Here is a 27,760-nt window from a genome sequence, read left to right as displayed (position 1 = left end):
GAGTACAAAGGTTCAGATGGACAGGAGGAATAGGTTTTGAGATCTGTTGTACAGCAGAATGACTATACTCAATAATAATGTACATTTCAAAGTACCTAAGAGTAAATTTCAAATGTCTCACCATAAAAAATGGGTAAGCAAGGTGATGGATATGTTAATTTGCTTGATTTAATTATTCCACATTGTATAAATATACGAAAACATAACATTGTACCTCATAAATGTATACAATCATAATCATATTTGTCAATCAAAATAGTGTTGTTAATTTAAAAATTCAAAAAGTAATTGGTGCTAATAGGGATTTAAATTAACAGTGCCTTAGCAGTACCTATTACAACTTTTAAACACCTATGTCCTTTGATCCAGTAATTTCACTTAACAGTACCTACAGAAATATTTACACACGTGCACAAAAATATATCTAAAAGTATCCACCCTGCATTTTTTAAGTAGTTAAAAAATGGGAGTGCCCTAAATATTTACCAATAAAAATGGAAAAATTAATTATAGTAAATTAAATAAAAGTAAACTTAAAATAATTTATAGCATATTAAAAGAATAGCCATTAGTCCATGCGTCTGCTTTTATGCCAATACCATGCTGTTTTGGTTACTACAGCTGCCTCCAGTTTTTGTTGTTGTTGTTGTTGCTGCTGCTGCTGCTGTTGCTGCTGGGAATTGCTTTGGCTATTCAAAGTCTTTTGTTGTTCCATATGAATTTTTAGGATTGGGATTGTTTTTTCTATTTCTGTGAAGAATGTCATCGGTATTTTGATGGGGATTGCATTGAATCTGTAGATTACTTTGGGTAATATGGACATTTTTACAACATTTATTCTTCCAATCCATGAACAAGGAATGTCTTTCCATCTGTTGGTGTCCTCTTTAATTTCTTTCAGCAGTGTATTGTAGTTCTCATCGTAGAGATCTTTCACCTCTTTGGTTAAATTTATTCCTAGGTATTTTATTCTTTTGGTAGCTATTGTTGATGGGCTTGCTTTCTTGATTTCTTTTTCTACATGTTCACTGTTGGTGTATAAGAACACTATTGGTTTGGGGACATTGATTTCATATCCTGCAACTTGACTGAATTTATTTATAAGCTCTAGGGGTTTTTTTTGTAGAGGTAATGGGGTTTTCTATATATACAATCATGTCATCTATGAACAATGACAATTTGACCTCGTCTGAACCCAGAAATCAACCCAGGTACTTACAGCCAGCTGATCTTTGACAAAGGCACCAAGAACATATATTGGGGAAAGGACAGCCTCTTCAGTAAATGATGCTGGGAAAACTGGATATCCAGGTGTAGAAGAATGAAACTAGACCTATACCTCTCACTATATACCAAAATTAACTCAAATTGGATCAAAGACTTAAGTATAAGACCTGAAACTATAAAACTCCTAGAAGAAAACATAGGGAAAACACTTCAGGACATGGGAATGGGTGAAGGTTTTATGAATAAGACCCCAAAAGCACAGGCAGAAAAGAAAAATAAACAAATGAAATTCTATCAAACTAATAAGCTTCTGCACAGCAAAGGAAATAATCAACAGAGTGAAAGGACAACCTACAGAATGGGAGAAAATATTTGCAAACTAATATCTGACAACAGATTAATATCCAGAATATACAAGCAACTCAACTCCACTGCTAAAAAACAAATAACCCAATTTTAAAATGGGTAAAGGAGCTAAGTCAACATTTTTCAAAGGAAGACATACAAATGGCCAACAGGTACATGAAAAAATGCTCAAAGTCCACAATAAAACGCTGAAGGAGAGAAGAGACCTATAGTTACTATAAGTGAGAAAAGGGGAGGCGGAGAGGAGCTAGAGAGTAATTGGGTAAGGAACACAAAGAGTAATTACAATTTGTAATGATGAATATGCTAATAATATTGATTTGATAATCACATACTATACACAAGTACTGATAGTCAACTCTGTACCCCATAAATATATGTAATCAAAAATTAAAATAAAATAAACAAATAAAAGAATAGCCATTAAACATCCTAATGTCTCAATTGCTTCATCTATAAAACGGGGATAATAATATCTACCCTGCTTACCTCCCACGTTGGTATCGAACTCTCCTGGACCCCTCTTCTCTCACCACCCACATTGATTCTTCCTCTGAAATGGCTCTAGTGGCAGTAAATACCTTTCCATTCCCGCTACCATCCCTGTCTCTAATCCATATTGTCAACCCCCAATATATTAGTTTTACCAGAACACAACCAAGTGTTCCTCCTCTTTTCAAACCCCTTCAATGGTTACTCATTACCTATCAAATTGCATCCAAGCTTCTTAGCCTAGTTAGAGACCCTCCACATTCTGAGCTCCACCTACTTCTTCCCCATCCTTGTCCCTCACCCCACTTGCTTCCACGGTATAGATAAGCCAGGTGTGCGGATTGTCTTTGAAGCTTGAGCATTGCCTTTTTCAGCCATGCCATTGACTATGTTTTTCCCTATAAATGGTTGTCCTCCACCCGAACTGCCTTTCAGCCTGAAGGCTTCCCCCAGGGTCCCACAATAGAACTGATTTCACTTTCCTTTAGATTCCCATAGCACAAATACTCAGTATTTTATATGTTTTAATTACCCTCCACCCCCATTAAAGTTCAAACTCCTATTGGGGGGAAAAAAAACTTTATTCATTACTGTGTCTAGCACACTATCGTACGGAAAAGAGGTAATCAATAAACATTTGCCTAATAAGTGAATAACAATTACGAAACATTTGATTTACATAGAATTAACATGGATTCTAAAAATAAAAATTATAAACGGGACTGATATTCAGCCAGTACAGTCACACCAGTTGTAAAATATTGATATACTTCCATACTACTTCCCCTCGCCACCAAAACACCTTTCACTACCACTGCTCTCCTCCCTTGGAGCACCTGGATGCCCCATGATCTCCCAGCTACAGGGTTAATGCCTTGCACAGCAAGAAGCACCCAAGAACCGGATCCAACCATGCAGCCAGGGTCCACTGGGGAAAGTATCTATTCTGACAGATCAGGCCCTGTACGGTGTCATTGTTAAATATTTTGATAATCACCCCAATTGAAAATAAAGCTTAATTATACAGTTTGAAAATGATGCTTTCTCCTTATTGCAAAATCTCTTAGAAGGAAAATGACAGTCTGTCAGTCTCTGAGGATTTATGGTATATTCATTAGGACTCAATCTTCATGTAAACCAGAAGATATGCAGTTTCCTGCCTAGAAAGAAGAGAAAATGCATCAGCATAGCAAAATGAAATATCCATCATGAAATGATACATTATTAATTCATGACAAGACAAGCATCAGCAAACTTCCAGGTCATTGGATCAAGTCTTCATCTTTCCATTACCTCAGAGTGATCTGGGAAATTTGGTATTAGTGAACATCAGAATCAGGAGTTGACAAATTATGGGATCACAGCCAACTTCAACCCTGTTTTTGCAAATAAACTTAATTGAAATACAGCCATGCACACGCATTCATGGAACGTCTATGTTTGCTTTTGGGCTGCAAGGGCAGAGTTAAGTAGTTGCAACAGAGCCTGTGTGGCCTGCAAAGTCTAAAATATTTTCTCCATGATCCTTTACAGAGAAAATTTTCCAACCCTTGATCTAAACTGTGGGGGAATCAAGGACAACCAGAAAGTTACAAAGACTGGGGATCTAAGAGATGCTTGGGGGAAAAAATGGAAGAGAAAGATGAAAAGTAGAAGGTTGGCAGAGGATTTCAAACACAAGTTTCACCTAATTCATTATTTTTCAAATGATCAGGCCTACCTCTGCAGCTGAAAATCATTTCAAATATCATCTTTGGTATAAAATGTCACCCCTAATCCAGAAACTCAATGTAAAGTATCTCTGCTTTAATTTCATCCAGCTTTTTTTCTCTCTAGCTTTCCCTCTGCAGTATTGATTTTAAAACTATTTATTAATACTTACTAAATTCAATCCACAGTGCCAGACAAAGAAAAATGAAAAGAGTGATACTTTCTCCCAAACAGTTCATGGTCTAATGTGAAAAAAAGTTATGTAATCAAACAAGTAAAAAACAGTGTGGGGCCGGCCCCGTGGCTCACTCGGGAGAGTGCGGCGCTGGGAGCACCGAGGCCGCGGGTTCGGATCCTATATAGGGATGGCCGGTGCGCTCACTGGCTGAGCATGGTGCAGACCACACCCTGCTGAGGGTTGCGATCCCCTTACCGGTCCAAAAAAAAACCAGTGTGATACTTGCTATAAAGGAAGTATGCTCAAAATGCAGTAAAAGCATACAAGAAGCCCCTACAAATCTGCTTGGAATAATCAATAAAGGCTTCACAGAATAGGAAAAGGCTGTGAGTATTAGAACAGGAGTGGGAGTTTACCTAGATGGCATATTTGGAGGCAGCAATACAGACCAGGAACTACAATGTGCGTAGTCATACAGAGAAAACTGAGGACATGGTGTTTGGGGAACTACTTAATATGTTAATATTACTGGAGTCAAAATTGTGAGAAAAGCATGGTGTAGAGGGATGGGTGTTGAACGATGAGCCTAAACAGTTAGTCACTGGGGAGAACCCTGTGTGAGCTCATCAGTTTCCACTACCCACATGCTTCTCTTACCAGCGGTAGTTATGATTCCCATAGGTACACTGGATATCTTCCCAGGACACCTGGAAGTGCACAAACAGATGAAGTCAAGCAGCCAGTTGACATTTATTAAGCATCCATAGAGTACAGGGTACTATAATTTAACCTCCTTCACTTCTCCAGACAAACCCACGCCTAGTCACTCCCAAGACCTGGAGCATCTAGTGATAGGACGTCATGTATAACTTCTTATCCCTGTCCCTCTGGTTAAACTTGATTATGCTCATACCAGGTTTCTAACTTAAATATTTCTAACTCTTCTCACTTTCCAGATGCTTCCTACAGAGCAGGAAATGATAGGGCACTGGGCCTATAGCAACAAAAACCTAGACACTGAGGTGAGTGGACTCTTACAGAGCAGTAAACCAGATGGGAACTTTGTGCAGAAAAGGGCTTTAAAGCTCAAACAAGGAACCACACACAGAGAACAGGACCACAGCGTGTCTTGACCTTGTGGATCCATCCTGGGCTCAGAATTTATTAGCGGGGGCTAATCCAGGGCAAGAGGCAATTTTGGATAATGTTTCTCACCCAACAAACATTGGAGTCATTGAAGCAGAACCACTTTCCATCCATAGAATTCCGGATATAGGCACAATAATGACCAAAATCAGCCATTCCCACGTGGGCAATCACGGCAAAGAGTTCATATTGTCCTCCACACTGGAAGGAGACAAGGCACAAAATAATTCACCCATCAGCCCTTCTTTTCTAGCCCTAGTCTCAAATAAGGAAACATTTATTTCATTGCACATTATTCATTGTCTACTGTATGTCAGGCACTGGTACATCAAGGATGCCAGAAAACAGTCCTTGACCTCAAGAATCTCACCACTAATTAAAGGAAAAATATATAAACCAGAATTATAATGGCATGTTTTATACCAGATGTCTTTACTGATGATTTGGGAAGATCTGATTTTTGCCAAAAAAAAAAAAAAAAAAGGAGAAGCTGAGGAAGGACTAGGGAGCTGAGGAAAGCTCCCCAGAAAAGACGTGCTTGAACTGATCTTGAGGGATGACCAAGACTGCCAGAAAAGTTACTGGAAGGGGGTATTCTTGAATGCAAACCCCAAAATTGCAAAGGCTAAGGAGCATAACAGAGCAGATCATATGAAGAAGTGGAAAACAGAGAGGGTGCTGTGAGGTCATAAGAGATAAGGCTACAAAGGCCAAGTCAAGAATTAGAGCTTTATTCCATGAGTGATGGGGAACCATTAGAACATTTTAAGCAGAGGAGCAAACTCTTTCAAATATGTTTTCCAACCACAATTTTTTAAAAAATTTGTTGAAACTTGATTTGTGGACTAACATGTAGTCTGTCCTAGAGAATGTTCCATGTGCTGATGAGAAGAACGTATATTCTGTAGTCGTTGGGTGAAATGTTCTGTAAACGTCTGTCAAGTCCAATTGATCTCATATGTAGTTTAAATCCCATGTTTCTCTGCTGATTTTTCATCTAGATGATTTGTACAATGCTGAGAGAGGAGTATTGAAGTCCCCAACTATTATTATATTGCGGTCTATCTCTCCCTTAAACCCAATAATAATTGCTTTATATATCTGGATGCTCTGATGTTGGGTGCATATATATAGATATATATGACTGTTACATACTCGTGATGAATTTATCCCTTTATCATTATACAATGACCTTCTTTGTTTCTTTTTACCGTTTTTTTGTTTAAAGTCTATTTTATCTGATATAAGTATAGCTACTCCTGATCATTTTGGTTTCTATTTGTGTGATATATCTTTTCCCATCGCTTCACTATAAGTCTGTGTGTTTCTTTACAGGCAAAGTGAGTTTCTTGTAAGCAGCATGTAGTTGGATCTAGTTTTTTTAATCCATTCAGCCAGTCCTTATCTTTTAAGTGGGGAATTCAATCCATTTACATTCAGGTTGTTATTGAAAGGTATTGCCTTACTCCGATCATTTTATTGACTTTTATGGTTGTTTTATGTATCTTTTGTTCCTTTCTTTCCCTTTTATTGGCACGGTCCAGGCCATGGTGGGGTCTTGAAAAGAATAGCTTGGGCTGCCCTTTCCGAGTTGGCAAGGCCCCGGAGGGAGAGCTGCTGGCAGGGCCACAGCTACCAGCACTTGCTTTCACTGTAAAGATCTCTGCCTCGGCATAGTGGTGCTGCTTTTGCTTTCTCTTTTGATGTTTTGGTCAGCATGGCAGTTTCCTGAGTTTCCAAAAGATGCAAAAAAAATGACACACAAACAGTTGTTGTCATAAAATTAGATTATCCCACAAAAGATCCAGGAAGATTGAACAATTCCAAATTGTCCCTTTTGAGTCAATTTATTACACCAACGGTTATTTTAAAAACACCTTATGAGTAACCATGAGCAATTGTTTTTACCGAAGAAATTAATAAACAATAGAAATCCCCACCCTCTTCCCACCATCTGGGTAAATGGTTATATGGGTTATAAAATGGGAAAAGGAAAAATTTGGTACCCTCTAGGAGACGTCCTAAATATGACTTAAATTGGCAAATGTCATTTACAGGGGATTACATTAATGGTAAGAGAATGGTTGGAATTAATGGAAAAAGATACTATAAGAAGAATTAAGTTTATGAGAAAGAATGCGTAGAAACCCTGTTACTCATTGGTGTCCTAAGTTAAATAAAAACATCTTAGTAAGATATTGGGACAAAAACATACGATGCGCAACTTTCCCTCCTAAAGATAAAGATTATAGATGGAATTTTGAATGCACCTGGTTTTGTGAGGGATGGTGCTGTGCACTTTGACACTTTACATTGGGCCACACAGCCGTTATATTAAGTACACGCATGATAAAGCTGTTTAAATATCCTTTATTCTTTTTCCAAATGAACAATAGGTTCATGCCTATAGAAATATGAGAATCATTAATTTTTAGTTGATTATAAGTTTAATTGTTAGATTTATAAGTTTTAAATATAATTGTTAGAATTTTTTTTATAGTACTTAAAAGTTAAAAATATACATAAGGTTTGTTTAACACTTTGTAACTGTAATCACTGCCGTCTCAATTTTGAGTCAGACATATAATTTATGCTTACTGGTAGTAATAAGTTTAAGGTTAATACGAGGGCAAGAAGAAAAGAAACAAAATGGTGAAAAACATCAAGTACAGCAAGTCACGGACTAATCGACCACAACAGATATAATCACCAGAAAGTATTGGCTGACCACCGAGTTTTACTTAACCTTGTGGATTATTAATTTTATGAGAACTGATGTAATTTTAAGAAAAGTTTCCGTTTAACTATTGGTTTAATAATTTTAAAGGTTTATGTAGTTAAAATGCCCACATTAACTCTCCCGTGTTGTGTAACAAATAAAAATGCTGTTTTCAGTCTGAAGGCTGCTTCAGCTGCTTTAGCTGCTCTGGCTGCGACAGCGCTGACAGCCTGCAGAGTGAGAACGTGCTTCAAAGGAACCGAGGTCTCTGCCTGTGTTTATTATTTTCACCGATTCTTCATCCCTTTTTCAAGGGCCCCCAACTTGACTGGAGCTGGTCTCCGGCATTTTACTGTCTTTCCTATTTACTTTTTTTGTGTAGTGATAATATAGTTTCTTTCGCTTTCTCATTGTATATCTACACTACCATTTGGTTTTATTCTTTCTCATGTATTCATGATGGTAATTATCATGATTATCATTCTTTGGATTCCAGATGAATTCTCTTGAGGCTTTCTTGTAGGGCCAGTCTTGTGGTGTTAAATTCCTGAAATATTTTGGTGTTTTTTGGTTTTTCTGTTTTTGAAAGACACTATTTCTCTTTCATGGCTGTAAGGTTCTGCTGAGAAATCTGCTGTTAGTCTGATGGGGGTTCTCTTATTTGTGAGTTGATGCTTTTTTCATGCTGTGTTCAGAATTCTCTTTGACTTCTGACAATTTCACAACAATGTGTCTTGGAGAGGACCTTTTTGGTTGAATCTGTTTGGGGATTTTTGAGCCTCTTGGATACGAAATCCATCTCTCTCCCAAAATTTGGGAAGTTTTCAGCTATTATCTCATTAGATAGGTTTTTGATGCCTTTTTCTTTCTCCTCCCCTTCTGGAACACCCATAATTCTAATGTTTGTATGCTTAAGGTTGTCCCATAGATCTGGTAGGCTATATTTTTAAAATAAAATTTCTTTAACCCTGCCAGGTTATTTCAAAAAGCCTGTCTTGGCGTTCAGAAATTCTTTCTTCTGCTTGCTCTAGCCTGTTGCTTAAGATTTCAGTCATATTTTTTATTTCAATGAATAAATGTTTCAGTTCCAAGATTTCTGCTTGTTTAATTTTCAAGATGTCTCTTTGTTGATTCCTCTTTCAGATCCCAGATTGTTTTTCTCATCTCATTGTATTGTCTATCTGAGTTTTCTTGAATATCTTTGAGTTTCCTTAAGATTATTGTTTGGAATTCCTTTTCAGGCATTTCATGGATTTCCTTTTCTTTGGGGCCTGACACAAGAGAGTTTCTGTATTCATTTAGGGGTATCATATTTTATTTTTTTCATATTTCTAGTATCCCTACATTGATATCTCATTTAGCAGTTGCTTCTTCTAGTACTCTGAAGTAGCTTTCAAGGGGAGAGACTCCTTCCTGTAGATGTACTCTGTAGTGGACAGTCAGATAGTGTTTCAGGTTTGGTTCCAGACAGATGCAGTGTAGTCTCTCTGTGATTACTTTGACTGTATTCAACATTGGAGTTGTCTGTGAGTGCCTCCATGGCCTAGGTGCTGGGTGCTTGGCAGTTCCTTGCTGAAACTGGGATGGGTCACTGGGATCATGGGTGAGGTCTTGAGCTCTTGGGAGAAGCACTAGAGTGCTCTGCCACTCCTTAGCTGGAGTGAGTGACCCTGGGTAGGATTTCATGGGGTTAAAGATTAGGACCTTGGACTTTGACGGTGACAATGAGGTGTTCAGCAGCTCCTCAGCTAGAGTGGGCAACTTGGTAGAGTCACTAGAGTGGAAAGTACTTTTTTAAAAAAAGAACATTTTATCCTAGTTTCACCACAGTCAAATAATGTCTCTAACCTGAGACTTTGGAAACAGAATAAGTGAGGGAGAAAAGAGGGTTAGGATAATGCAAGTGATGCTGTGTCACCCAAAATGTAGGGTTCAAATTATTCTCTATTTATATGCTGGACTTCAGAAAACGCAGGGCAATATCTGGATCCAACTACATATCAGTTTATGAGAAATAAAAGGGTTAGAGGAATATGTTAAATTACATCAACAAGCCAATTCTGGAATATAAAAAATTCTTCAACCAAATAAATTGCAAGGAAAAGAAAAAAAAAGGAGAAAACTAAAAGAAACTTAGAAAGAAAGAAAGAAACTTAACTAAATACAAGTGTAGATTGTTTGGATCTAAATTCAAACAAGCCGCATAAATTATTGGACAGCCACGGAAATCTGAACATGAACTGAATATTTTATTATATGAAGGAATTATTAGATATAGTTATGTTTAGAAAAAGAGTGCTTATTCTTTAAAGAGACATAATGAAATATTCACAAATGAAATAGTATGTCTGGGATTTGCTTCAAAATAATCCAGTAGAGGGTCAGGTATAAGAAGAGGGTGGGGATATAGGTAAAGTAAGACTGGCCATGAGTTTGTAACTGCTTAAGCTCCCTGATAGATACATGGGGATTCACTGTATAATTCCTAACTACTTAGATAAATATTTGAAATTTTCCATAACAGTGTCTATTGTAAGTGGTAAAATTATTTTTTTTTTTTTTTTTTTTTTTTTTTTGGTCTGGAAACAACAGAAATTTATTCTCTTGTGGTTCTGGAGGCTAGAAGTTTTTTTTTTTTTTAATTTTATTATGTCGATATACATTGTGGCTGATTATTGTTGCCCATCACCAAAACCTCCCTCCCTCCTCCCTCACCCCCTCCCCCCAACAATGTCCTTTCTGTTTGCTTGTCGTATCAACTTCAAGTAATTGTGGTTGTTATATCTTCTCCCCCCCCCCCGGTTTGTGTGTGTGTGTGTGAATTATATATTAATTTTTAGCTCCCACCAATAAGTGAGAACATGTGGTATTTCTCTTTCTGTGCCTGACTTGTTTCACTTAATATAATTCTCTCGAGGTCCATCCACGTTGTTGCAAATGGCAGTATTTCATTCGTTTTTATAGCTGAGTAGTATTCCATTGTGTAGATGTACCACATTTTCCGTATCTACTCATCTGATGATGGACATTTGGGCTGGTTCCAACTCTTGGCTATTGTAAAGAGTGCTGCGATGAACACTGGGGAACAGGTATACCTTCGACTTGATGATTTCCATTCCTCTGGGTATATTCCCAACAGTGGGATAGCTGGGTCGTATGGTAGCTCTATCTGCAATTGTTTGAGGAACCTCCATACCATTTTCCATAGAGGCTGCACCATTTTGCAGTCCCACCAACAATGTATGAGAGTTCCTTTTTCTCTGCAACCTCGCCAGCATTTATCGTTCAGAGTCTTTTGGATTTTAGCCATCCTAACTGGGGTTAGATGGTATCTCAATGTGGTTTTGATTTGCATTTCCCAGATGCTGAGTGATGTTGAGCATTTTTTCATATGTCTGTTGGCCATTTGGATATCTTCCTTAGAGAAATGCCTACTTAGCTCTTTTGCCCATTTTTTAATTGGGTTGCTTGTTTTTTTCTTGTAAAGTTGTTTGAGTTCCTTATATATTCTGGATATTAATCCTTTGTCAGATGTATATTTTGCAAATATTTTCTCCCACTCAGTTGGTTGTCTTTTAACTCTGTTAATTGTTTCTTTTGCTGTGCAGAAGCTTTTTAGTTTGATATAATCCCATTTGTTTATTTTTCCTTTGGTTGCCCGTGCTTTTGGGGTCGTATTCATGAAGTCTGTGCCCAGTCCTATTTCCTGAAGTGTTTCTCCTATGTTTTCTTTAAGAAGTTTTATTGTTTCAGGGTGTATATTTAAATCCTTAATCCATTCTGAGTTGATTTTAGTATACGGTGAGAGATATGGGTTTAGTTTCATTCTCCTGCATATGGATATCCAGTTATCCCAGCACCATTTGCTGAAGAGGCAGTCCCTTCCCTAGTGAATAGGCTTGGTGCCTTTGTCAAAGATCAGATGGCAGTAAGTGTGTGGGTTGATTTCTGGATTCTCTATTCTATTCCATTGATCAGTGTGTCTGTTTTTATGCCAGTACCATACTGTTTTGGTTATTATAGCTTTGCAGTATAGCTTAAAGTCAGGTAGTGTTATGCCTCCAGCTTTATTTTTTTGCTGAGCATTGCTTTGGCTATGCGTGGTCTTTTATTATTCCATATAAATGTTTAAATATACTTCATCAGGCAGATTATGCCTGATTAAAAACAAGGTGAGAAAATGAGAATCTTATGAATGTATATGCCAGGAATAAGAAACCATGTTATAATAGGTATTATTATAACATATTATCAGGACTTAATTTTTAAAATACCATGGCTCTACAGCATGAATAGACAAACAGACCAATGAAACAAAACAGATACTCCAAAAAGTAGACATGTATGTATGTGTTTGCATAAATACTAATTTTTCTAAATGGGGCATTTCAAACATATAGGGAAAAAATATTTATGTCATTTTTTCTCAGACTCTCCCAATAAGTGATTATCTCAGGACAACTAAATTAAAGTACTCTGATTAAATCTAGCCCAGCCAAGTGGCTACTTTATTATTATCATCAAAGTGGGCATAGGCTATTTTAATAAAGAAGTTTGGTTGTTACTACACTTATGACAAAATGTCATGTTTAACTATGCATTTGTAAGTACTTCACATGTTATTTTAAAAGGAAAGTACTGAATTATGGGTTCCTTCCCTCAGTGCTGTGAGGCATATGAGTACAAACCCAATATTTAGAAATAAGAAAGTCTTTTGAATCTTAAAAGGAAAGAAAAGCAACTAAAAACAACAAAGGCTGGTGGTGATGGCGTGGTGATAACAACCCATCATTGCTATTCAAGAACACACAGGTTTCCAACATTCAAATGCTGTTTTTTCTACAAAAAAAAAAAAAGTGTTTCTTGACTATCTGAATATTTTTCTATAAATCACAAGATGTTGTTGAGTTTTCCTCTCTGTTTGTGTCCCAAGCACAGCCAGCAGAGGACATGATTTCTTAGATGAGAAAACAACACAGAGAAGACACCTGAAAACACCATTTCTGATGAATGGGTGGCTCCCAGCAGCTTAGGGTGAGGGAAGGTAAAATCTACAGGACATGGGGTCTGATGAGATGCAGCGTGGAAGGGAGGTAAGGAGCAGCTCACCTGTTTCTCAGCATCACAGAGGTCTTGCTTAACCAGAAGGACCTGATCGAAATCCAAGCTCTGAGGGAAATACAGTGAGTGGAAGATCTTTTCAGTCTGTGAATTCCTGCTGGAGAACCGCATGAGGTGGATTGTCAAGGTCTGGGGCAAATGGATCAGCTTCAAGACCTAAAAAGGCAAAAGCACTGTGGAGATGAAATCCTGAGGCACTTCAAATGGGTAGCTTCAGAGAAATATCAGGGCTGGTGGTATGTTCTTCCCCCAAAGAGGAAGTTTGATGATATATTACAGAATTAAAGGCTCCCATTCCCTGAATCTGCTGAGCTCCTCCAAGAACAATGCAACATTTGACTGTTACACCATTGCACCATCTCCCACAGAAGTCACAAGCAGCCCCAGGGTTCTGCACAGGCACCAGAACCTGGGGGAACGACGGAGTCTGCTCTAGGGAACCGGTCTCACCATGAGGGGAAACTCTGCCCACTGCTCTTGGACCTCCTCCTTTTGTTTTTAAAAGGCTCTGTCCCCTCTCAATGATGTGATCTGAGAAGCCACATCCACAGCTCTGGAAATCAGCAACCCCAGGATCCCCGATACCAGCCTGACCCAGTTTCCCTCCCTTAATCACCATGAGGTACCCTCAGGAACTATGTGATGACTCCATCAGGAAATCCACCAGGGGCAATCCCGGACCAGTGAAGTATCTGATTTTAGGGAGTGAGTACCTGTTTCACACAGGTCTTCTTCCCACAGTTCTCACAGAAGAGCTTGATTTTGCTTGATAACTCCCTGGGCTGGAAGAAACAGTTCAGGGCATCCTCCTGTCCCACCCAGGAGAACAAGGAAAAGCAAGGTTGGTATTTCCGATCCAGAGTACAACCTCCTTTAAACCTTTCTTCTGGTCCTCTCCGTGCCCCACTTAATGTCTGGCCCACTGTGATACACTTGGCAGTATCTCAAAAAGTACCTACCAACTGGAAAAACAAAATTGGGAGGCGCACTTGTTAAGGGAGCAGTGAGAGGATAGTAGAATGAGAAGGGAAAAAATATGTTTTTGCCAAATCAAAAGATAAATTGACCAGAGCCATGCAAATTAAATAGATAAAAGAAGCAAGGGGGAATTGGAAATGTTGGATTGTGTGGAAATACCAAATTCACAAGAGAAATCCCTCACCAGTGTTTTCAGGGGCTTTGAGTCCATATTAAAAAGAGAAAGGGGGAGGGTTAGCATGCTAGTGTTTCTGCTGCTCTCCACAGTACAATCAAGGCAAACCAAGGTCTCCTTCATCCGGATTGTGTACAGAGCCTGCAGCCTCTCTACCTGCAAGAGAGAAGAGGGGAAAGGTAAGATGGATACAAAGCCCAAATCAGGTCATGCCAATTTCCAGAAGCTGGAGCCACCAAACAGAAGCTCCAGAAATGGTAGCCACTAATGCTCTTTGCCCTCCCCATGAAGGTGCAAAATAAGAGTAATAATGTTACGGAACTGTGATAAACTTTTTATGTGGATCAACTCTTTTATCCCTCTCTACAAATTACATGAGCAATAGCTAGATTAGTTAAATGCGCAGCATCTTATACTTCTGAGCTCTCTAGTTCTAGGCTCTTACCAAGTCCACGTCAGTAATTTGGTCCTTAATGAGGTTCCAGACTGTGAGGTAAAGCTGAGCAGCATCATGCTGGACAAACACTGGCCAAAGAGAAAAGAAACAGCCCAATGTCAACGGAGACGAGCTGCATGTCCACGTGCCCTAACTACCTAGATGCACATGAACACTCACCACTTTGTCCTTTCCTAGCCTTCCCCCTTCCTGAAAAGGCTAAGTTCTAAGGCTAAGACACTACCTCTTAGGTGTTCCATACATGAAAAACAAGCTTGGTATTGATTTTTTTTTCAAGACTCTTAAAATTTAAGCTCTAATCCCATTGCATGACATAAGTTTCCTGTCCTCTTACTTATCACCCACCCCTGCTGGCCTCCACTGGGGGACCCAAAAAGATCGAACCTATACTCAATAGTGGATTCTCTCCTATGTCTGTACTAAGCCAATACTCTTTAAACGGGAGTCCTATGGGCATTAATTTCTCTTCCCTTTTATGTATTTTCTTTATTCACTCTCCTAAAAATTGAGCAGTTTCCCAGTACTCATGTAGGACCAAGCTCTTCCCCAAAGGTGTCTGGGAAAACAAGTAGGGAAAAGGCCATCTGAGTGTCAGATGATGCTGGTTAACTGGGGGCAGGAATTAAACAGTGAATCCTACACAGGTTATAAAAATAAATGTGATGCCGAAAGTGTTGTGCACAGATATAAATAACTTTAAAAATATTGTTTAAAAGAAACCTAGAAAGCAAAAGAAAATTTAAAACACATGAAGGTCTATTTTAGAAAAAGATAGATTGCCAAAATGCAGAGATATTGCAAGAAAAGGGAGATATTGTAAATGTACTAACTGTGCCATTGCAAGAAAAGGTGGATAATGTAAATGTACTAACTCTCCCATCTCAATAGCATTTTGTTTCCCTTATAACTGTACGATTTGTACTTAAAATTTTGGGGTTTTGTTTTAGGATTGTCTTTCCTCTAAACTGTAAGCTTCATTGTGGTAAAGACCCTGTCAGCCTTGTTCCCTTGTCTACAGCATGAGCACAATACCTGGCACATAACAGGTAAGCATCACATATTAGTTGAATAGATTATTTAATCCATATTCCAGGATAATGTCCCCAAAACTCAAAGAAAACAGGCTAGCTGCAGGGTTGAACTGATGTTTTCCAGGAAATTATTTAAAGAAGGTTGCCTGTCACAGAGCCGATGCTGGATGTAAAAGAAGTTGAATCACCTTGCCATATGGAGACATTTTGCCTCCTCTGACCACACCAGAAGGAAGAGTGCCCATTCAACTAAGAAATACAGGGATTTCCCAACCTGCGATTCACTTAACATCTCTTTGTGCAAGGCATTACACATGCCAGAGAAAGGTTCTGTCCCCAGGGAACTTATATTCTAGTGAAGGACAAGTAACCGCATAATCATAATCTAAAGAAGAAGAAAAACTTCCTAAGGTGTACAAACTGCTCTAGAAAGCTAAAGAACGGTGAGAGTACAACTGAAATCGTGGAGTGAGGGCCTCCGTGAATCTATCCCTCCATAAAGGCAGCAAAATTGCTGGTGAATATCGTCCAAATCAACTTTTTCAGACCTTGAGAAATTAATCAAAAGTTTACAACAATCTGAGGAATGTTTATTCAAGAAAAACTGCTAAACTTAAGTCATAAGATAGGGTTTTTAAACTTGGCCTGTCCGCATTCTCTCCCCAGCTCTAAGCAGCCTTACAAACAAGCAGTCTTGAAACCACAGACGCTGTGAAAACTAACATTCTTGCAAGTGCCAGATGAGGCAGACCAGGACAGGATCGCCTCAAAAAGTCCTTTCCTGGGGACATTTTCATAATTTGACCTGTCTCACAGCTATATGGAAAAGCCCCATTCTCAGGGCATTGTCATTGGGGCCTTGTCATTGTTTGGCCTGACTCAGAGCTCACTCAGCAAGAAAACCCCTATACCCAGGGTACTTGTGTAAAACAACCTGTGATGACTGTTTAACACTGCAGTTACCTGAGGCTACAATACCAGTTGGGCACACAAGAACCCAATCAAAAACTTAAAAGAAAAATCTGGGAAATAAGATGTCCATAGGGGACTTTGAAAAAAAAAATAAAAATGACTAGAAAACAAGTAACAAAATGACTGTACCAAGTTATTATGTATAAATTTAAAATGAATGTATGTAGACTAAATTGTCCAATTAAAAGACATACAGTGGCTGAATGAATACAAAAACAAAAAAGGAAACCCATAATATGCTGCCTAAAAAAGACTCACTTCACTTGTAAGGACACACAAAGATTGAAAGTAAATGAATGGAAAAAGATACTCCATGCAAATGAAATCAAAAGAAAGCAAACAGTACCTCTATTTATACCAGATAAAATACACTTCAAGTCAAAAACTATAAAAGAGACAAACAAGGCAATTATATAGTGATAAAGGGGTTAATCCACCAAAAGAATAAAGCAATCATAAATGCATATGCACCTAACATCAGAGAACCTAAAAATATAAAGCAAACATTAACAGATCTAAAGAGACAGAGAGATTACAGTACAATAATAGTAGACGACTTTACCCACCCAACTTTCAGCAATGGACAGATCATTCAGACAAAAAAATCAACGAAGAAACATCAGTTCTAAACTGTACTCTAGACCAAATAGACCTAACAGACATTTACAGAATATTCCGTGCAACAGATACAGAATACACAATCTTCTCAATTGCACATGATAAATTCTCCAAGACAAATCATATGTTATGCCACAAAACAAATTTCAAATTCAGAAACATCAAAATCATAGAAAGTATCTTCTGACCACCATAATGGAATAAAACTAAAAATCAATTTTTTAAAAAATCAAAGATTGTACAAATACTCAACAATTAAAAATATGCTTCTAAACAACCAATGGGTCGATAAAGAAATTAAAAGAGAATTGAGCATATTTCTTGAGACAAATAAAAATTGAAATATGACATACCATAACCTATGGGATACAATAAAAGCAGACCTTAGAGGGAATTTTATAACAATAAATGCCTACATCAAAGAAATATCTCAAATTAACACCTAATGATGTATTTCAAGGAACTAAAAAATATAAATAGAAAAACAAACTAAACCCAAAATTAATAGAAGGAAAGAAATAATAATAAATCAAAGCAGACAAAAATAGAGACTAAAAAATAATACAAATGATCAATAAAATGAAGAGTTGATTTTTTGAAAAGATAAATGAAATTCACAAACATTTAGCCAGACTTAAAAAAAAAAAAGAGAGAAGACTCAAATAAAATCAGAGACAAAAATGGATGCATACAACTGAAACCACAGAAATACAAAGGATCAGAAAAAACTACTGTGAGCAATTACAGACCAACAAATTGGAAAGCCTAGAAGAAATAGATAAATCCTGGACACATGCAACATCCCAAGATGAAATCAAGAAGAAAAAAAAAAACTGAACAGACCAATAATGAGCAATGAGGTTAAAGCAATACTAAAAAGTCTCCCATGAAAGAAAAGTCCAAGCATGATGGCTTCACTACTGAATTCTGCAAAACATTTTAGGAAGTACTTATACCAATTCATCACAAAAATTCCAAAAAACTGAAAAAGAGGGAACTCTTCCAAACTCATTCCAAGAGGCTAGTATTAATTACTCTGATTCTAAAACCAGACAAAGAAACAAAAATAAAAAGCTGCAGGCCAACATCTTTGGTGAACATAAATGCAAAAAACCCTCAACAGAATACTAGCAATCAGAATACAACAATACTTTAAAGAGATCATTCACCATGGTCAAGAAGGATTCATACCAAGGATGCAAGGATGGTTTAACATACGCAAATCAACAAATGTAATACATCACAAAACAGGATAATGGTTAAAAAAAAAACACATGATCATTTAAATATATGCTGAAAAGCATTTGACAAAATTCAACAACCTTTATGATAAAAACTCTCAACAAATTAGGTACAGAAGGAACAGACATCAATCTAATAAAAGTCATATAAGACAAACCCATAGCTAACATCATACCGATTAAGGGAAGGTTAAAAGCTTTTCTTCTGACATCAGGAAAAAGACAAGGATGCCCATTTTCACCACTACTATTCAACATAGTACTGGAAGTCCTACCCAGAGCAATTAGGGAAGAGAAAGAAATAAAAGGCATCCAAATTGGAAAAGAGAAAGCCAAACTTTCTCTATTTGCAGATGAAATGCTCTTATATAGAGAAATACCTAAAGACTACACAAAAAAACTATTGGACCTAATAAATGAATACAGTAAAGTCGCATGATACAATATCAACATACAAAAATTAGTAGCATTTCTATACTCTGATAAATTAGTCAGTTTCTGTTGCTTATAACTTAAATACCTGGAACGGAGTAATTTGTAAAGAAACAATATTTCTTGCTTACAGTTTCAGAGGCTGAGAGGTCCAAAGTCCAGGGAACACATCTGGTAAGAGCCTCGTGGATGGGTAATGACTCTTCACAACAAAGCTGGGTGTTATATGGTGAGAACGGCAGAGCAGACAGAAAGCTAACTCTTCACTCCTTCTCCTTTTAAAGCCTCAGAACCAAGCCCATGACCACCATTAAACCATCAGTGGATTTTTCCATTTACTTGGGCATGGTCTTCACAATCTACTCACCTCTTCAAGGCCCCATCCTTCATCATAATAGGATTTCCCACCCTTGACAGTTACAGTGGGGATTAAGCTTCACTGAGTTTGGGGCAGTGGAAATTCATTCCACTGCACCTGATAGCAAACTATCTGAAAAATAATTGTGAAAGCAATCCCATTTATAACAGCTACAAAAAAAACCCTGGGAATAAATTTAACCGAGAAGTTGAAAGATCTCTACAACGAAAAGTACCAAACACTGATGAAAAAAATCAAAGAGGATAGAAATAAATGGAAAGATCTCTCGTGTTCATTTGTAGGAAGAATTAACATTGTTAAAACACCCATATTACCCAAAACAACCTATGGCTTTGATGCAACTCCTACCACAATTGCAAAGTCATTCCTCACAGAAATAGAAAAAAAATTCTAATATTCATATGGAATAACAAAAGACCCTGAAGAGCCAAAGCAATCCTGAGCAAAAAAAAAAACAAAGATGGAGCCATCACACTACCTGACTTCAAAATATACTACAAAGCTATAGTAACCAAAACTGCATAGTATTTGCACAAAAACAGATACATAGACCAATGAAACAGAAGAGAGGACACATAAATAAATCCATGTTTTACAGCAAATTGATTTTCAACAAAAGTTCCAAGAGCACACAGTGGGGAAAGGATATTCTTTTCAATAAACAGTGCTGAGAAAACTGGACATTCACATGCAAAGGAATGAAGCTAGACTCCTATCTCTCACCATATACAAAAATCAACTCAAAATCGAAAAGACTTAAATATAAGACCTGAAACTACAAAACTACTAGAGGAAAACATCAGGGAACCTCTACATGACATTGGCCTGGACAAGGATATTTCAGACAAGACCTCAAAAGCACAAGCAACAAAAGCAAAAATAAACAAATGGGATTCCATCAAACTAAAACGCTTCTGCACAGCAAAGGAAACAATCAACAGAGTCAAAAGACAACCTACAGAATGGGAGAAAATACTTGCAAATTATACATCTATAAGGGTTAATACCCAGACTTTATAAGGAACTCAAACAACTCAGTAGCAAAACAAAAATAAGACAAAATAAATAATTCAATTTTAAAAATGGACAAACGACCTGAATAAACATTTCTCTAAAGAAGACATACCAATGGTCAACAAGTATATTAAAAAATGCTCAACATCACAAACCATGAGGGAAATGCAAATGAAAAGCATGAGATATTGCCTCACCCCAGTTATAACTATTATTATCAAAGACAAAATATAACAAACGAAAGTTACAATTTTGAGAAAGGGAAACTCTTATACGCTGTTGGGGGTAGATGAATTAGTACAACTGTCATGGAAAACAAGTATGGAGGTTCCTCAAAAAATTAAAAGTAATAGAACTACCATGTGATTCAGCAATCCCACTATTGGGTATATGTCCAAAGGAAATTAAATCTGAATGTCAAAAAGACAGCTGCATCTCCATGTTTACTGCAGCACCATTTACAATAGTCAAGTTATGGAATCAACCTAGATGACCATCAACGAATGAATGGGTAAATAAGTGTGGTATATGAGCATATACAGAATGGAGGATATAATCATTTAAATATGCCACTTAAAAAAGTACTCAGCCCTAAAAAATATGAAATACTGTCATTTGCAACAACATGGATGAGCTTGGAGGACATTATGTTAAGTGAACTGTCAGGCACACAAAGACAAATGCCACATGATCTCACTCATATGTGGAAATTAAAAAATTGATCTTATAGAAGTTGAGAGTAGAAAAATAGTTACCAGAGAATGGGAAGAACAGAAGGAAGGGGAAGATAGGGAGAGGATGGTCAATGAGCACAATGTGACAGACGCATTGGAGTTGTAAGTTCTAGTACCATATTGCAAAGTAGGGTGCCTATAGCTAATGATGAAATATACAGATAATGCACTGTACATTTCAAATAGCTAGAGGAGAGGATTTGAATGTTCTCACAACAAAGAAATGATAAATGTGCAAGATGATGAATATGCTAATTACCATGATTTGATTATTACACAGTGTACACATGTATCAAAACATCACATTGTGCCCTATAATATGTACCATTAAGTGTCGATGAAAATAATAATAATAAAAAGAAAATGAACAACTCAATTATAAAATAGGAAAAAGAATGGAACAGACCCTTCAACAAAGAAGATATACAGATGGCAAATAAGTATATGAAAAGATACTCAATGTCATAAGTCATTGAGGAAATGATAATTAAAGTAATGAGATAGCAATATACCCCTATTATATTGGCCAAAATCCAAAACACTGATAACATAAAATGCTGGCAAAGGATGTAGAGCTATGGGAAGTTTAATTCATTTCTTATGGGCATGCAAAATGGCATAGCCCCTTTGGAAAAATGTTGAAAAGTTCCTTAAGAACCTAAACACACTATTACAGAAGTCCAGAAATTGCTTTCCTTGATATTTGCCCAAGTGAGTTGAAAACACTTGTCCACACAAAAACCTACATAGAGATGTTTACAAAAGCTTTGTTCATAATTGCGAAAACTTGGAAGCAATCAAGATATCCTTCAGCAGGTGAATGGATAAATAAACTGGGGCACATCCAAACAACAGAATAGTACTCAGTGCTACAAAGAAATGAGCTATTAAGCCATGAAAACACATGAAAAAACCTTGAATGAATACTACCAGGTGAAAAAAGCCAATCTGAAAAGGCCACATACTTTATGATTCCAACTATATAACATTCTGGAAAAAACAAAACTATGGACAAAGGCACCAAGAACATACATTGGGGAAAACACTCCCTCTTCAATAAACGGTGCTGGGAAAACTGGACATCTATATGTAGCAGAATGAAACCACATCTGTATCTCTTGCCATTTACCAAAATCAACTCAAAATGGATTAAATACTTAAATACAAGAACTGAAACTAAAAAACTGTTAAAAGAAAATACAGGGGAAGCACTTCAGGAAGTAGGACTGGGCAAGTACTTTATAACTATATTCCCGAAAGCACAGGCAACAAGAGAAAAAATAAACAAAAGGGATTATATTGAGCTAAAAAAAACTTCTGCACAGCAAAAGACACGATTAACAGAGTGAAAAGACAACCTACAGAGTGGCAGAAAATATCTGCAAACTACATATCTGACAAGTCATTAACATCCAGAATATACAAGGAATTCAAACAATTTAACAGGAGAAAAATTAGTAATCTGACTTAAAATTGAACAAAGGAACTGCAAAGACATTTCTTGAAGGAAGATATATAAATGGCCAACAAAAACATGATAAAGATGCACAACGTCACTGACCATCAAGGAAATGCAAATCCAAACCACACTGAGATACCTTCTCAATCTAGTTACACTGGCTATTATCAAAAAGACAGAGAATAACAAATGCTGGTGCAGATGTGGAAAAAGGGGAACCCTCCTACACTGTTGGTGGGACTGTAAATTAGGACAGCCAGTATGGAAAACAGTGCAGAGGTTTCTGCAGATAGAACTACCATAGAATTCACAATCTCACTACTGGGTATTTACCCCAAGGAATGGAAATCATCATGTTAAAGGGATACTTGCACTCCCATGTTTATCGCAGCTCTATCTACAATAGCCAGGATATGGAACCAACCTAAGTGTTCACTGACAGATGATGAAAATGTGGTATATATGCACAATGGAATACTATGCTGCCATAGAAAAGAATGGTGTTCTGCCATTCACAGCAGCATGGATGAGCTTGGAAAAAATTACGTCAAGTGAAATAAGCCAGGCACAGAAACAGAAATACCACATGTCCCCACACATTAAGTGGGAGCTAAAAATATAAATAAATTAAAAAGAATGAAAGAACAATAACAATAATACATTGAACTTTCGGAAGGAAAGAACAGAACTGTGGCTACTAGAGATGGGAAAGAGGGAAGGTGGTTAGCGAGAAAATGGTTAAAGGACACAAATAATGATTACATTTTGTAATATGAATATGCTAATTATCCTGACTTGATCATCACACATTTTACACAGGTATTGATACTCAACTCTGCACCCCACAAACATGTATAATCAATTATGTTTCAGTTTTTAAAAAGGAGAAATTAAGACATTCTTAGATAAACAAGAAATGAGAACATTCGTAACTAACAGACTTGCCCTACAAGAAACAGAACAGTATTGGTAAAGACAACTATGGAGGAAAATACAGAAGATCATATAAACATTTCTTTTTTTTTTTTTTTTTTTTTTTTTTTTTTTTTAAATTTTATTTTGTCGATATACATTGTAGCTGATTAATGCTCCCCATCACCAAAACCTCCCTCCCTTCTCCCTCCCCCCCTCCCCCCCAACAATGTCCTTTCTGTTTGCTTGTTGTATCAACTTCAAATAATTGTGGTTGTTATATCTTCTTCCCCCCCCCCCCGGTTTGTATGTGTGTGTGTGTGTGTATGTGTGTGTGTGTGAATTTATATATTAATTTTTAGCTCCCTCCAATAAGTGAGAACATGTGGTATTTCTCTTTCTGTGCCTGACTTGTTTCACTTAATATAATTCTCTCAAGGTCCATCCATGTTGTTGCAAATGGCAGTATTTCATTCGTTTTTATAGCTGAGTAGTATTCCATTGTGTAGATGTACCACATTTTCCGTATCCACTCATCTGATGATGGGCATTTGGGCTGGTTCCAACTCTTGGCTATTGTAAAGAGTGCTGCGATGAACATTGGGGAACAGGTATACCTTCGACTTGATGATTTCCATTCCTGTGGGTATATTCCCAACAGTGGGATGGCTGGGTCGTATGGTAGATCTATTTGCAATTGTTTAAGGAACCTCCATACCATTTTCCATAGAGGCTGCACCATTTTGCAGTCCCACCAACAATGTATGAGAGTTCCTTTTTCTCCGCAGCCTCGCCAGCATTTATCGTTCATAGTCTTTTGGATTTTAGCCATCCTAACTGGGGTTAGATGGTATCTCAATGTGGTTTTGATTTGCATTTCCCGGATGCTGAGTGATGTTGAGCATTTTTTCATATGTCTGTTGGCCATTTGGATATCTTCCTTAGAGAAATGCCTACTTAGCTCTTTTGCCCATTTTTTAATTGGGTTGCTTGTTTTCTTCTTGTAAAGTTGTTTGAGTTCCTTATATATTCTGGATATTAATCCTTTGTCAGATGTGTATTTTGCAAATATTTTCTCCCACTCTGTTGGTTGTCTTTTAACTCTTTTAATTGTTTCTTTTGCTGTGCAGAAGCTTTTTAGTTTGATATAATCCCATTTGTTTATTTTTCCTTTGGTTGCCCGTGCTTTTGGGGTCGTATTCATGAAGTCTGTGCCCAGTCCTATTTCCTGAAGTGTTTCCCCTATGTTTTCTTTAAGAAGTTTTATTGTCTCAGGATGTATATTTAAATCCTTAATCCATTTTGAGTTGATTTTAGTATACGGTGAGAGGTATGGATCTAGTTTCATTCTCCTGCATATCGATATCCAGTTATCCCAGCACCACTTGCTGAAGAGGCAGTCCCTTCCCCAGTGAATAGGCTTGGTGCCTTTGTCAAAGATCAGATGGCAGTAAGTGTGTGGGTTGATTTCTGGATTCTCTATTCTATTCCATTGGTCAGTGTGTCTGTTTTTATGCCAGTACCATACTGTTTTGGTTATTATAGCTTTGTAGTATAGCTTAAAGTCAGGTAGTGTTATGCCTCCAGCTTTATTTTTTTTGCTCAGCATTGCTTTGGCTATTCGTGGTCTTTAAACATTTCTGTTGTAACTCTTACCTCCTTCTAACTGATTTAAAAGACAACTCCATAAAGCAATAATTATAAAACTACGTGGACATGTTTATAATACATAAAGATATCATTTGTATGAAAATAATAGCACAAACTGAATCAAGAAGAAATAGAATATTTGAATAGACCTGTAACAAGGAAAGAGATTGAATCAGGAATTTTAAAACTTCCCACAAAGAAAAGCCCAAGCCCAGACGGTTTAACTAGTGAATTCTACCAAACATATGAAGAATTAATAGCTATCCCTTCACAGACTCTTCCAAAAAACAGAAGAACAGAGAACATTCCTGACTCATTCTTTGTGGCCAGTATTATCTTAATACCAAAACTAGACAAAGACATCACGAGAGAAATAAACTACAGACTAATATCACTTATAAATATAGACACAAAAATCTTTAACAAATGCTAACAAACTAAATCCAACAGAACATAAGACAGAATATACACCATGACCAACTGGGATCAATACCTGAAATGCACAGTTGGCTGAATATCCAAAAATTAATCAATAAAATACAACAGATTAATAAAGGACAAGCACCACATGATCATCTCAATTGATACAGAAAAGCATTTGACAAAATCGGACGTGCTTTCATAATAAAAACTTAGCAAAACAGAAGTAGAATGAAACTTCTTCAACCTGATAAATACCATCTCTGAAAAACCAATTAGCATCATATGAAATACTCAAAGCTCTTCCCTAAGATCAGAAACAAGACAGGGATATCTGTTCTTGCTGCTTCTATGCAACAGTGTACTGGAGGTTCTAGCCAGGGCAATTAAACAAGGAAAATAAATAGAAAGGATTGGTCATAGTTTTATATACAGAAAATCCTAAAGAATCTACTTTAAAAAAATTAGAACTAATAAGCTAGTTCTAAAGTAGCAACATTGCAGTAACAACAATACACAAAAATCAAACGTATCTTTATACACTGGTAATGAGCAATCTATGGATAAAATCAAGAGAATTCCATTTATAATAACATCAAAAAGTATAAAATACTCAGGAAAAAAAATTTAGCAAAAGAAGTGCAAGACTTGTACACTAAAACCACAAAGAATTTTTGAAAGAAGACCTAAACAAATGGAAAAGTATCACACATTTATGGTTCTGAAGACTTAATATTGTTAAGATGGCAATACTCCCCAAATTGATCACAAATTCAACATAATACTTATCAAAATCCCAGCTGACTTTTTTGCATAAACTGACAAGGTGATCCCAAAATTTGTATGGAAATTCAAGGGGCCCTAAACAGCAAAAACAATACTGAAAAAGAACAAAATCAGAGGACTCAAACTTTCCAATATCAAAACTTACTACAAAGCTACAGTAATCAAGACAGTGTGAACAGTCATAAAGACCAACTAAACAGAGTTGAAAGGCCAGAAATAAACACCTATTTTTATGGTCAATTAATTTTCTTTTTTTTTCATAAAGTATACTTATCAGGATTTTTTTTCTATTTTTTTTCTTTTTTAATTGACAAATAAATATTGTATATATTTGTTATGTACAACATGATATTTTAAAATATGTATACACTGTGGAATGGCTAAATTGAGCTAATTAACAATGCATCACCTCACATACTTATTTTTTGTGATGAGAACATGTAAAATCTACTCTCAGCAATTTTGGAGACTATATTACATTGTTACTAACTATAATTATCAGTTATTAAATATCTTCTGTGCGTTTCTTTGTTCTTGCAAATATGTGAGATGTACAACACGATGTTTTGATATACATACTTGTAAACACAGTGAAATGATTACTACAGTCAAGCAAATTAAAAAATCTGTTAGCTCACATAGTTATTGACATTTTTGTGTGTGGTAAAAGCACCTAAAATCTACTCTATTAGCAAATTTCCAGGATATAATATCACTAACTATAGTTCTCATGCTATACCTTAATTTCAACAAGAATGCCAAAACAGGGCCAGCCCGTGGCTCACTCGGGAGAGTGCGGTGCTGATAACACCAAGGCTGCGGGTTCGGATCCCATATAGGGATGGCCGGTTCGCTCACTGGCTGAGCGTGGTGCTGACAACACCAAGCCAAGGGTTAAGATCCACTTACCGGTCATCTTTTTTTTTAAAAAAAAAAAAAAAGAATGCCAAAACAATTCAATGGAGAAAGAATTTTTTTTTTCAACAAATGGTGCTGGAACAATTGGATGTCCACAGGCAAAAGAATGAGTTGGACCCCTACTTCACATCACACAAAAATTAACAGAAAATGAAACACAGACCTAACTCTAAGAGCTAAAAGTATAAAACTTAGAGGAACACAAAGGATGCAGAATGACTACTAACAGGTATGGGGTTTCTTTCAAGGGTGATAGAAATTTTCTAAAATTAGATTGTGATGATGGAAGCACAACTCTGTGAAAATGTTAAAAACCTCTGAATTGTACATTTGAAAATGGGTGAATTTTACAGCATGTGATATATACTTCAATAAAGCTTTTTTTAAAAAAACTAACCTACTGGGCCGAGCCCATGGCGCACTCGGGAGAGTGCGGCGCTGGGAGCGCAGCGACGCTCCCGCTGCAGGTTCAGATCCTATATGGGAATGGCCGGTGCACTCACTGGCTGAGTGCCGGTCACGAAAAAGACAAAAAAAACAAAAAAAAAAATCTAACCTATTTATGAATTCTTTTATAAAATATGGTTTCTGATTAGTTGGAGTACTGTCAGCACCTCACCTTCCC

The 27,760-nt window shown here is 36.9% G+C and overlaps 1 protein-coding gene across 2 annotated transcripts in view; it reads right to left on the bottom strand.

The window, feature by feature from the left end:
- Window positions 1–2,688: 2,688 nt before the first annotated feature.
- Window positions 2,689–27,760, bottom strand: part of USP18 (ubiquitin specific peptidase 18) — a 54,642-nt gene continuing 29,570 nt past the window's right edge. The window contains exons 5-11 of one of the 2 annotated variants that reach the window (XM_063112320.1): window positions 14,558–14,637; window positions 14,122–14,268; window positions 13,673–13,768; window positions 12,948–13,115; window positions 5,189–5,320; window positions 4,631–4,680; window positions 2,689–3,245 (exon numbers count right to left, since the gene is read on the bottom strand). In XM_063112320.1, coding sequence (XP_062968390.1) covers window positions 3,200–3,245; window positions 4,631–4,680; window positions 5,189–5,320; window positions 12,948–13,115; window positions 13,673–13,768; window positions 14,122–14,268; window positions 14,558–14,637 — 719 coding nt within the window. In that variant the 3' untranslated portion in view covers window positions 2,689–3,199. The remainder of the gene's footprint in view (window positions 3,246–4,630; window positions 4,681–5,188; window positions 5,321–12,947; window positions 13,116–13,672; window positions 13,769–14,121; window positions 14,269–14,557; window positions 14,638–27,760) is intronic. The other variant, XM_063112329.1, reaches the window with a different exon arrangement.

The sequence above is a fragment of the Cynocephalus volans genome, chromosome 1, assembly GCF_027409185.1.
Source record: "Cynocephalus volans isolate mCynVol1 chromosome 1, mCynVol1.pri, whole genome shotgun sequence".
Lineage (NCBI taxonomy): Eukaryota > Metazoa > Chordata > Mammalia > Dermoptera > Cynocephalidae > Cynocephalus > Cynocephalus volans.
The sequence above is the reverse complement of the archived record's forward strand: the minus strand, read 5'-3'. Positions and strand labels throughout refer to the sequence as shown.